At 48.3% G+C, this 12,912-nt stretch overlaps 1 protein-coding gene across 2 annotated transcripts in view; it reads right to left on the minus strand.

The window, feature by feature from the left end:
* Window positions 1-12,912, minus strand: part of LOC144608192 (PR domain zinc finger protein 2-like) — a 77,433-nt gene that overhangs the window by 54,127 nt on the left and 10,394 nt on the right. Inside the window, exons 4-5 of one of the 2 annotated variants that reach the window (XM_078425728.1) lie at window positions 12,030-12,133; window positions 989-1,141 (exon numbers count right to left, since the gene is read on the minus strand). In XM_078425728.1, coding sequence (XP_078281854.1) covers window positions 989-1,141; window positions 12,030-12,133 — 257 coding nt within the window. The remainder of the gene's footprint in view (window positions 1-988; window positions 1,142-12,029; window positions 12,134-12,912) is intronic. The other variant, XM_078425729.1, reaches the window with a different exon arrangement.

Consider the following 12,912-nt stretch of genomic DNA (forward strand, 5'->3'; position numbering starts at 1 on the left):
GGTGACGTTTCACAGAGTGCTGGAGTAACTCAGCGGGTCAGGCAGCATCTGTGGAGAACATGGATAGGTGACGTTGCGGGTCGAGACACTCAGCCTGATAGTCAGGGGGAGAGGGGAATGAAAGGTACACAGAACAAATGAATGAAGGATATGCAAAAAGCATCGATGGTCAAGGAAAGGTGGAGCCCACAATGGTCCATTGTTGGCTGTGGGGAAGGTGATCACGAGTTATACAGACAGTGGAACTCAACAGGACGACAGTGAAACTAGTACGGCAACTAGGGTGGGGGAGGGCCAGAGAGAGAGAGAGAGAGAGGATGCAAGGGCTACTTGAAGTTGGAGAAATCAACGTTCACACCGCTGGGTTGTAAGCTGCCCATGGGTTTTCGGAAAGACTGAATGTTTCTGAGGATGCTTGGATTGAGACCCCAATTCATTTGGGAATGGAAAGGATGAATGTTACATTAAGATTCGGGGACAGTTTCTTCCCAGCTGTTATCAGGCAATTGAACCATCCTACCTCAACCAGAGAGCGGTCCTGAGCTACTATCTACCTTAATTGAGGCCCTCGGACTATCTTTGATCGGACTTTATCGTGCACAAAACGTTATTCACATTACTCCCTTTACCATGTACCTGCACATTGTGGATGGCTGGATTGTGATCATGCATTCAAGAGAGAACTAGATAGAGCTCTGAAGGATAGCGGAGTCAGGGGGTATGGGGAGAAGGCAGAAACGGGGTACTGATTGAGAATGATCAGCCATGATCACATTGAATGGTGCTGCTGGCTCGAAGGGCCGAATGGCCTACTCCTGCACCTATTGTCTATTGTATTGTCTTTCCACTGGCTGGTTAGCACGCAACACAAGCTTTTCACTGTACCTCCTCGGTACACTTGACATAAACTAAGCTGCACTGATGTTATCATTTGTGCAGGTGCATGAAAAGTTAGGACTTGCAGCGACCATCACGGGGACAGGGCTACCTTGAAGACCTTGTAGTAGATGCCCCTGTTGATCTCCAGCGGGAAGAGGTTCTGCTCGTCGGAGGAGCGCGCCCAGTTCACGTACCGCAACCAATTGCCTTTGTTTGGATCGGTGGCATCAATACACATCCACCCGAACTGGGGGAAGTAAACCTGGAGGGAGAGAGTTGCTCTGGGTTAGTGGCAAGTCCGAGACCAGTCCTCAAGACCAAGCGCGGTGGCGCAGCGGGTAGAGCTGCTGCCTCACAGCGCCAGAGACCCGGGTTCCATCCCAACATCGGGTGCCGTCTGTACGGAGTTTGTACGTTCTCCTCGTGACCTGCGTGGGTTTTCTCCGGGTGCTCCGGTTTCCTCCCACACTCCAAAGACATGCGGGTTTGTAGGTTCATTAGCTTAGGTATAATTGTAAATTGCCCCAGTGTGTGTAGGATAGTGTTAGTGTCCACTATCCTCATGTTTTTTGGAAGTGTTTAACCTTCTGAATTCAGAGCTTTCTTTTATGAAATTCTCTTCCCGTTCCAACCTCAAGTTCATAAGTCATAGGAGCAATGACATGAGAATTAGGTCGTTCGGCCCATCGAGTCTACTCCGCCATTCAATCGTGGCTGATCTATCTCTCCCTTCTAACCCCATTCTCCTGCCTTCTCCCCATAACCATTGATGCCCGTACTAATCAAGAGCTAGAGGGATACTGCGCGGGGATCGCTGGTCGGCGCGGACTCGGGGGGCCACAGGGCTTGTGTCTGCGCTGTGTCTCTAAACTAAACCAATGTTGAGTAACCGTCAACAAACACTCCTTTTGTTTCATTGTGCGGACACCGAGAGAACGTGGAGAGGTTGGTCATGAGGTAAACATTCAGCCTTGGTGCGGGGGATGTGAGATAGGATGGCGTCAGAGCCAGGAGACCCTTGGTGTGCTTGGAGACCCTTGGTGTGCTTGGAGACCCTTGGTGTGCTGGGAGACCCTTGGTGTGCTGGGAGACCCTTGGTGTGCTGGTCACAGAAGTGGATCTGCAAACTGCAGCTGATAAGAAGGCATCGGCAGGAAGTCTCTCCAGAACTTTAATGACACCAACTAAGCAAAATTACATTTACAGTAGTTTACAAAATGTTACGCAGGCACAAGGTTTGCTTCTAAATTGTTAAATGTTTGGTTGGGTCATAAAACAATTAAAAAGTGAAGCAACAGAGGTAACAAACATAAGATATACACAAATTGCTGGAGTAACTCAGCGGGACGGGCAGCATCTCTGGAGAGAAGGAATGGGTGGCGATTTGGGTCGAGACCCTTCTTCAGACTGGTTGGGGATAAGGGGAACGAGAGATATAGTCTATCTTCCCATGAAATGTCCTTCACCCCTAACCAGTCTGAAGAAGGGTCTTGACCCGAAACGTCAGCCATTCCTTCTCTTCATAGATGCTGCCTGTCCCACTGAGTTACTCCAGATTTTTATGTCCATCTTCGGTTTAAACCAGTATCTGCACTTGCTTCCTACACAGAAATAACAAACAAACAGAGTTTAGTTTAGTGATACAGCGCGGAAACAGGCCCTTCAGCCCAACGGGTCCACGCCGGCCAGCGATCCCCGCACACTAACACTATCCTACACCCACTAGGGACAATGTTTACATTTACACCAAGCCAATTAACCTACAAACCTGCACGTCTTAGGAGTGTGGGAGGAAACCAAAGATGTCGGAGAAAACCCGAGATCACGGGGAGAACGTACAAACTCTGTACAGACGGCGCCCGTAGTCGGGATGGAACCCGGGTCTCCGGCGCTGCATTCGCTGTAAGGCAGCAACTCCACCGCTGCGCCACCGTGACCGCCCGTGAGTTAAATGGATGAAATGGTACTTGTGGTTTAGGGACCGGCTTCTAGTGTCCAATGTTCCCAATGCCCAAGGAAATGTCCGTACAGCAGAGAGGCAGCGTGCGAGTCGTTCCAACCTTGTGGGCCAGCGGGGTCAGACCCAGCGATGGTTTTGTGCTGTGTACGTTCACAACAAACCCAAGGAAAGTGAAGCCACATGCTGCCACTGACATCGAATGATTGATAACCAAACACTACTCAAGGAATGTGCGGGAAGGAACTGCAGACGCTGGTTTAAACCGAAAATAGACACAAAATGCTGGAGTAACTCGGCGGGACAGGCGGGACAGGCGGCATCTCTGGGGAGAGGGAATGGGTCACGTTTCAGGTCTGAAGAAGGGTCTCGACCCGAAACGTCACCCATCCCTTCTCTCCAGAGATGCTGCCTGTCCCGCTGAGTTACTCCAGCATCTTGTGTCTAACTGCAGCAAGGAATGTTAGTCGGGAGAATGCTGGCAGATACCAGTCTCACAAAGAGAATGCAGTTGCTCTCATCGAGTGACATAGAATATGCTCATATAAATCGGACAGCTGCGTTTTGCAGCTTTTTGCAGCTGGATTTCGATGCCTTTTAATATCAACTGCGTACAGGGCAGGCTTTAACACAGCTGAGCACTCCCAGGGTCACGGGAGCAGAACAATTTGACAATGAGCCACTTTAGACTCGATGAAGAATGAAGGAGGCAACAGTATGTGGGCCAGTAATGCTGGAGGATTGAAGGGAAACATCTTGCTCCATTTGTACCGAGAGCTGGCAAAACTGCAGCTGGACTCATCCAAGAAGGGTTCGACTTGTGTGGGAAGAAACTGCAGATGCTGGTTTAAACCCAAGATAGACACAAAATGCTGGAGCAACTCAGCGGGACAGGCAGCATCTCTGGAGCGAAGGAAATGGTGATGTTTGAAGAAGGGCCTCGACCCGAAACGTCACCCATTCCTTCTCTCCAGAGGCGTTGCCTGTCCCGCTGAGTTACTCCAGCACTTTGTGCCCATCTTGGGTTACACCTGTGGTCAGTGAAGGATGGCAAAAGTTCACGAGATGGCTTTCTGGAATGTTTCATGAAATGACGTTAAGCAGACTAAATATGAGGTTAAATAAAAGAGGAGATGTCAATGAAATATATCATGTGTAGTCTTTGTGGTGACTGGCTAGCACGCAACGCAAAACTCTACACTACATGTGACAATTAACTAAGCGAAACTAACTTGGGTGGCGCAGCGGGTAGAGCTGCTGCCTCACAGCGCCAGAGACCCGGGTTCCATCCTGACTACGGGTGCTGTCCGTACAGAGTTTGCACGTTCTCCATGTGATCTGCGTGGGTTTTCTCCGGGTGCTCCGGTTTCCTCCCACACTCCAAAAGACGTGCAGATTTGTAGGTTAATTGGCTTTGGTAAAATTGTAAATGATCCCTCATGTGTGTAGGATAGTGTTTGTGTGCAGGGATCGCTGGTCGGCTCGGACTCGGTGGGCCGAAGGGCCTGTTTCCGCGCTGTATCTCTAAACTAAACTCAGCAAACCTGAGGCAGACCCTCATCGACCTCTTCAGAGCCTACAGGTTGTGTTGAGGGTTGAGGTAGATGGAGCAATGCAACTCAGCGGCACGGTGGCGCAGCGGTAGAGTTGCTGCCTTACAGCGAATGCAGCGCCGGAGACTCAGGTTCGATCCCGACTACGGGCGCTGTCTGTATGGAGTTTGTACGTTCTCCCCATGACCTGCGTGGGTTTTCTCCGAGATCTTCGGTTTCCTCCCACATTCCAAAGACGTACAGGTATGTAGGTTAATCGACTGGGTAATATGTAAAAATTGTCCCTAGTGTGTGTAGGATAGTGTTAATGTGCGGGGATCGCTGGGCGGCACGGACTCGGTGGGCCGAAGGGCCTGTTTCCGCGCTGTATCTCTAAATCTAAATATAAACTCGAGTGCGATGTGTGTAACAATTGAATGAACAATGTGTGGGAAGGAACTGCAGAAGCTGGTTTAAACCGAAGATAGGCACAAAAAGCTGGAGTAACTCAGCGGGACAGGCAGCATCTCTGGAGAGAAGGAATGGGTGGCGTTTCGGGTTGAGACCCTTCTTCAACTATGGTTGGACCTCGGCCTCGGTTATAACTTGGGCTGCCAGGGTGGGAGGGTCAGTCAGTGTTAGCTTTCTGTTCAAAGGGGACTCGAGTACACTCTTGAATCTTATCCACTATCCACCTGATAATCTCTTCAGATAGACACAAAACGCCGGAGTAACTCAGCGGGACAGGCAGCATCTCTGGAGAGAAGGAATGGGTGGCGTTTTGGGTCAAGACCCTTCTTCAGACCCTTCTGCACGCAACAAAAAGCTTTTCACTGAACCTCGGTACACGTGACAATAAACTAATCTGAGAATGTCACAAAACACAATACACATTGTGAATTCTTGCAGAGAGGTGAGCGGTACTTTTACAGTTTCCTGTTATTCCGTAAAGTAGAACATGTTCAGGGAATTCATTGGAGAACTGCAAATTGAACTCTGTTTCCATTGAAGGTTCCTATTGAGAACGCACAGCCTGTTTGTGACAAAGTAGATCCTCATGCAAAGTGGACAGATTGCCAGGCATTGTATTTCCTTTGGAGTCACTTTAGTAGCTGAACCAACCGATGTTCATTCAGCTACTAAACCCACGGAACAATGTTGAATAAGCAATGGGGAGGAGTAGTAAAACAGGGATGTTAACCTCAGTCTGTTTATCTTGTGCAATCTCCAGCGAGATTTTTCAAGAAGGCAACTTTTTTAATGCAGTTGTGACTCACGATTGCCTGTACTCGAGAGCTCGCCTGCTTCACAGAATATTTAAGCAAGGCCTGAAATTAAAACCGATGCGGGGTGTAGATAAATAATCCAGTCATTACTTCAGGACATTTTGGAGAAAAATATTGGATAAATGACTATTAAATGATTTTTTTTTTTTAAATGGGAAGCTGACTTCACCAAATAACTGGGATTTAAGATTATACAAGTCCAAAGTTCAAGAAAATGTAGTTTGAATGGGAGCTAGGGATGATAGAGCTGGGGTTTTTTTATAATCAAAAAAATTATTCAATTATTTTAAAACAATATTTACAATAAAACAAAACAGAACCCATCACCAGAATACAATACAAACAAATATACCACATGAAACTATTATACAATAGACAATAGGTGCAGGAGGAGGCCATTCGGCCCTTCGAGCCTGTACGCACCGCCATTCAATGTGATCATGGCTGATCATTCTCAATCAGTACCCCGTTCCTGCCTTCTCCCCATACCCCCTGACTCCGCTATCCTTAAGAGCTCTGTCTTGCTCTCTCTTTAATGCATTCAGAGAATTGGCCTCCACCGCCTTCTGAGGCAGAGAATTCCACAGATTTACAACTCTCTGACTGAAAAAGTTTTTCCTCATCTCAGTTCTAAATGGCCTACCCCTTATTCTTAAACTGTGGCCCCTTGTTCTGGACTCCCCCAACATTGGGAACATGTTTCCTGCCTCTAATGTGTCCAACCCCTTAATAATCTTATACGTTTCGATAAGATCCCCTCTCATCCTTCTAAATTCCAGTGTATACAAGCCTATATTACAACTATATTATAATCCCCATCCAGGATGCATCCAATGCCCCCGCGGTGCCCAGCGGTCCCGGAGACCCCCCCAGGGTGCCCGTGGACAGCGCGTGGTCCCTCTCTAACCCCACCCGGGCGCGGACGGACGTAACCCCGGAAAAGGGGCAGGCGGCCGGCTCGGGCAGAGCCCTCTTCCGCCTGGCGCCGTGACTCGGGGATGGCCAGCTTGGCCAGCTTGGCCAGGCCCAGGAGCAACCCAACCCAACCAGGACATCTTCAGCCCCCCCCCACCCTCTCCCCCACGCACAGGGTGTCCAGAGATGAGGGTGGTGGGTGAGAAGTGCAGCCAGAAGGCAAGGAGCAGCCCCTTTAGATATTGGAACAGGGGCTGCAACCTCACACACTCCATGTACACGTGGAACACAGACACACACACTCCATGTACTCGTGGAACACAGACACACACACTCCATGTACACGTGGAACACAGACTCACACACTCCATGTACACGTGGTACACAGACACACACACTTCATGTACACGTGGAACACAGACACACACTCCATGTACACGTGGTACACAGACTCACACACTCCATGTACACGTGGTACACAGACTCACACTCCATGTACACGTGGTACACACACACACACTCATGTACACAGACTTACACAATCCATGTACACGTGATACACAGACACACACACTCCATGTACACGTGGTACACAGACTCACACACTCCATGTACACGTGGTACACAGACACACACTCCATGTACACGTGGTACACAGACTCACACACTCCATGTACACGTGGTACACAGACAAACACTCCATGTACACGTGGTACACAGACACACACTCCATGTACACGTGGTACACAGACTCACACACTCCATGTACACGTGGAACACAGACTCGTCCATCCCGCTAAAGTGGCGGGCGGCCGGCGAGTCTGAACTGACCGCGAGAGAAACAGGTTGCAGGGGGACTCTGTGCAAAACCCTCCAACCCAGGCCGCCGATGATTGGCCTGTGAGACCGCTAAATGAAATCAGACCGCCCTCTGCAAGTCACCCCCAGTGTGTAGGGAGGTGGATCATGTAGAGCTGTGTGAACGGGGGGGGTCGCTGGTCGGCGTGGACTCGGTGGAACAAAGGGCCTGTTTCCACACTGTATCTCTAAACTAAACACGTATTATTCCCCCCTATGTTAATTTTGTGAAATCCTCGCACTGGATGCTTCGTCTAATATAAATACTGATGTAAAGTGGTCGTGCTTTGTGCTCATCATGGGCACAGCCTCCTGAACTATCATGTTATGGTCTGAGTAACGATGTCATGGTAGTGTGTGTGAGAACTCGTGTCTCGCTAATCTGCCCTTGTGAAGATATTTATGTCACAAAATGCTGGAATAACTCAGCAGGTCAGGCAGCATCTCAGGAGAGAAGGAGTGGGTGACGTTTCGTGTCGAGACCCTTCTTCAGACTGAAACGTCACCCATTCCTTCTCTCCTGAGATGCTGCCTGACCTGCTGAGTTACTCCAGCATTTTGTGAAATAAATACCTTCGATTTGTACCAGCATCTGCAGTAATTTTCTTACACTGCCCTTGTGAAGAAGTCACCTAGAGAGTAGTTTAGTTTAGAGATACAGCATGGGGCCGAAGGACCTGTTTCCACGCTGTATCAATGTGACCCCATCTTCCAACTCAAATTCACTTCTGAAACAACTTTGATGGGGAAGAGAGGTTTTACAATCTTTGAGCTTTCAATTCCTTCACCTTAGGGAGCAGTTTTATTTTTTTTTAAAGAGATTTTATGCATACAATTTACTGGTTACTTTTTAAACAAGGAATAGTAGATATCAGCAGCAGAACCAATATGGTTGGGTGTGTTAATTCTCAATGCTCCCTCTAAATAATGATTTGATAAGAAGTTTAAAACAAAAATGTTTGGGTTACAGCCATTACTTTCTGGATGCCTCGAGTGAACTTTGTAACGCAAGTACTCCAGGCATCTAGAGAAAACATCAACATTGTCAAGACTGGAGATCACGTTTTACAAATTTAAATGCAAACCGTGTAACTGGTGCACTGTCATGAAGAAAGTCTCGGTCTGACCAAAGGGTTGATCTTGCTTTTTAGCGAAAATCACCCCTTTAGTTTAGTTTAGTTTAGAGATGCAGCGCGGAAACGGGCCCTTCGGCCCACCGAGTCTACGCCGACCAGCGATCCCCGCACACCAACACTATCCTACACACACTGGGGACAATTTACACATACACCAAGCCAATTAACCTTCAAACCTGCACGTCTTTGGAGCGTGGGGGCAAACCGAAGGTCTCGGAGAAAACCCACGCAGGTCACGGGGAGAACGTGCGGCATCATTGGCCTCGACCTCCCTCCTGCCCGCAGATTATTTACTCGCACACATCACGATGGTTTTGCCGCCTACTGACGCGGACAGGTTATTTATAAATCTCCAACAAGCCTACCGGGAAAGGAAAGCAAATAAAACGGAAACTGAAACAGAAACTAAACCGAAACAACTCAGCAGCAACCGAGCAGGGGCGGAAACAGAAAGTTAACATTTCTTGGCAAAGATTTCATCGGAACCAACTGGTGGGTCTTTGGGATGCGGGACGTCAGAGCAGGGGCGCCAACTGTCCCGTATTAGCCGGGACATCCCGTATTTTGGGCTAGATTGGTTTGTCTCCTACGGGACCACCCTTGTCCCGTATTGGTAGGGTTGCCAACTTCCTCACTCCCAAATAAGGGACGTCACCGCCCTGCGCCCCACGTGACCTCACCCAGCCAGCGGCCACGCGCTCCCGCTCCACCAATGGCGAATGCCATTGGTGGAGCGGGAGCACGTGGCCGCTGGCTGGGTGAGGTCACGAGGGGCGCGGGGCGGTGACGTCACCCTTTGTCCCTTATTTGGGAGTGAGGAAGTTGGCAACCCTACTAATACGGGACAAGGGCAGTCCCGTACGGGGCAAACCAATCTAGCCCAAAATACGGGATGTCCCGGCTAATACGGGACAGTTGGCAACCCTAGTTTGTACAGACCCATGACGGTCGTTATCATTGGAGTTTATTTGTTCCTTTCTCATTGGAAATGTATATCCCTGATAAATCACATCACAAGCTCTGTTTAAAATTTCAGGTGCAGTTTAGTTTCGTGACCAAGAGGCTCATTCGCACATACCGACAGAGGGTGGTGAATCTGTGGAATTCATCGCCACAGATGGCTGTGGAGGCCAAGTCATTAGGTATTTCTGAGGCAGAGATAGATAGATTGTTGATCAGTACGGGTGTCAGGGGTTATGGGGAGAAGGCAGGAGAATGGGGTTAGGAGGGAGAGATAGATCAGCCATGATTGAATGGTGGGGCAGACTTATAGACAATAGGTGCAGGAGGAGGCCATTCGGCCCTTCGAGCTAGCACCGCCATTCAATGTGATCATGGCTGATCATTCTCAATCAGTACCCCGTTCCTGCCTTCTCCCCGTACCCCCTGACTCCGCTATCCTTAAGAGCTCTATCTAGCTCTCTCTTGAATGCATTCAGAGAATTGGCCTCCACTGCCTTCTGAGGCAGAGAATTCCACAGATTCACAACTCTCTGACTGAAAAGGTTTTTCCTCATCTTGATGGGCCGAATGGCCTAATTCGGCTCCTATCACTTATGAACATGAATTAATTTTTACCCATGGTAGGTTTCGGTTTATATTCCTTCCATGGACATATCATTGATGGATTAGGAGCAGAATAACTCTCCCAGTTTAACTCTCAGGGACAGATGCTTCAACATAATGAGTTTAGCAAGATAAATGTAATCATTTACACTTTCTATTGTGTTCACAGAGTATCTGGAGTAAACGTTAGAGCCACAGAACCTAAGAATTGGCTGCCGTTGATCAGCAGTTCTGATCTATTTCCTCACAACTATGTCAATGTGTCTTATTTACTGGACAAAGTCCATTGAAATCAGACAAGGTTGCAGTAACAACAGTTAATAAATGTAATCGCGAATATGCCAGTTAATTCATAATTTCCCACTCCCCTGACTCTCAGTCAGAAGAAGGGTCTCGACCCGAAACGTCACCCATTCCTTCTCTCCAGAGTAGCTGCCTGTCCCGCTGAGTTACTCCAGCATTTTGTATAAGACAATAACTGCAGATGCTGGTACAAATCGAAGGTATTTATTCACAAAATGCTGGAGTAACTCAGCGGGTCAGGCAGCATCTCGGGAGAGAAGGAATGGGTGACGTTTCGGGTCGAGACCCTTCTTCAGTCTGAAGGGCCTGTTTCCGCGCTGTATCTCTAAATTCTTGCATAGGGGAGGTTTTAAATAAGCAGAGAGGAAGGTCTGTTGGCAACATGAATAAGGAAAGGACTCTTGCAATTGAAACAGCGGTGTTCTCTGCACTGCCACATTAAAGGAGGGTCACATGTTTCCCTCGGTGACAGTAGCCCACGTCTAGAACCAGTGGAGTTGTGTAAAGTGTCCACTTGATGTTTTATTGACGTATTATCCTTTGAATAATCCCATTGAATATAATTAACTGCAAACGACAGACACAAAGTGCTGGCAGCATCTCAGGAGAGAAGGAATGGGTGACGTTTCGGGTCGTGACCCTTCTTCAGTCTGAGATAAAAACAAATATCGTTTTCAAAAATTGAAGAATATTATACAATCTACATTGCAGAAAAAAGTTAGTGTACGAAGGAACTGCAGATGCTGATTTAAACACAAAATGCTGGAGTAACTCAGAGGGATAGGCAGCATCTCTGGAGAGAAGGAATGGGTGACTTTTCAGGTCGAGACCCTCCTTCAGATAAATGGGATTACTGTGGATAGGATCTGACATGGACAACACACATTGCCGTACTGGTGAGTAAGGCAAGGCAGTGCCTTTACCACCTCAGACAGCTGAGGAAATTCAGAGTCTCTCTGAGGATCCTTCAGTGCTTCTACTCTGGGGCTGTAGAAAGCATCTTGTCCGGCAACATCACAGTCTGGTTTGGGAACAGCTCTGCCCAGGACAGGAAGGCTCTGCGGAGAGTAGTGCGTTCGGCTGGACGCACTATGGGAACTACACTCGCCCCCCTGCAGGACCTATACATCAGGAGGTGCAGATCCAGAGCCAGCAACATTATGGGGGACCCCTACCACCCCAGCAACGGACTGTTCCAGCCGCTACGGTCAGGCAAACGCCTCCGCTGTCACGCTGTGAAAACGGAGAGGATGAGACGGAGTTTCTTCCCACAGGCCATCAGGACTGTTAACTCTCATATCACCAGGGACTAATTTAATTTACTGTATTAATTTATTTTTTGTGTTAAAAAAAATTATTCTATTCTGTTTTGTAGTTTAGCACAATCCGCAGGCGTGGCCACTTTCATTTCACTGCACATCTTGTATATATGTATGTGACAAATAAACTAGACTTGACTTGACTTGAAACGTCACCCATTCCTTCTCCCCAGAGATGCTGCCTGACCCACTTTGCAGGAAAAGTTAATATTAGTTCACGAAACCAGTGATGCGTTTTAAATCTGTTGCTGACCAGCTGAAAGCCAGCCCACCCTTACCTCCCACATGTACACGCTGCTTTTGACGTGGGCCTTTTTCTTCTTTTCTCCCGAAAATGGACCATATCTTCGTCCCTTCTGGATACACCTGGTGGCCCACACACCTGGAACACAAAAGGCTGATGAAGCCACAGGTCACAAAGGCCCAAAGCACATTTTATTTCTCAGTTCCTCTTCATTTTCGGTTCTGACATGGGACTCAGTCTTACTTCAATGAGATTGTCAAAGCAAACGTATAAGATCATGAGAGGAATAGATCGGGTAGATGCACAGAGTCTCTTATAGACAATAGACAATAGACAATATGTGCAGGAGGAGGCCATTCAGCCCTTCGAGCCAGCACCGCCATTCAATGCGATCATGGCTGATCACTCTCAATCAGTACCCCGTTCCTGCCTTCTCCCCATACCCCCTCACTCCGCTATCCTTAGGAGCTCTATCCAGCTCTCTCTTGAAAGCATCCAACGAACTGGCCTCCACTGCCTTCTGAGGCAGAGAATTCCACACCTTCACCACTCTCTGACTGAAAAAGTTCTTCCTCATCTCCGTTCTAAATGGCCTACCCCTTATTCTTAAACTGTGGCCCCTTGTTCTGGACTCCCCCAACATTGGGAACATGTTTCCTGCCTCTAATGTGTCCAATCCCCTAATTATCTTATATGTTTCAATAAGATCCCCCCTCATCCTTCTAAATTCCAGTGTATACAAGCCTAATTGCTCCAGCCTTTCAACATACGACAGTCCCGCCATTCCGGGAATTAACCTAGTGTTGCCCAGAGAATCGAGGGGAATCGAGGAGCAGAGGACATAGGTTCAAGGTGAAGGGGAAAAGATTTAACAGGAATCTGAGGGGTAACTTTCTCACACAGAGGGTGGTGGGTGT

This window comes from Rhinoraja longicauda, chromosome 30, assembly GCF_053455715.1.
Source record: "Rhinoraja longicauda isolate Sanriku21f chromosome 30, sRhiLon1.1, whole genome shotgun sequence".
Classification (NCBI taxonomy): domain Eukaryota; kingdom Metazoa; phylum Chordata; class Chondrichthyes; order Rajiformes; family Arhynchobatidae; genus Rhinoraja; species Rhinoraja longicauda.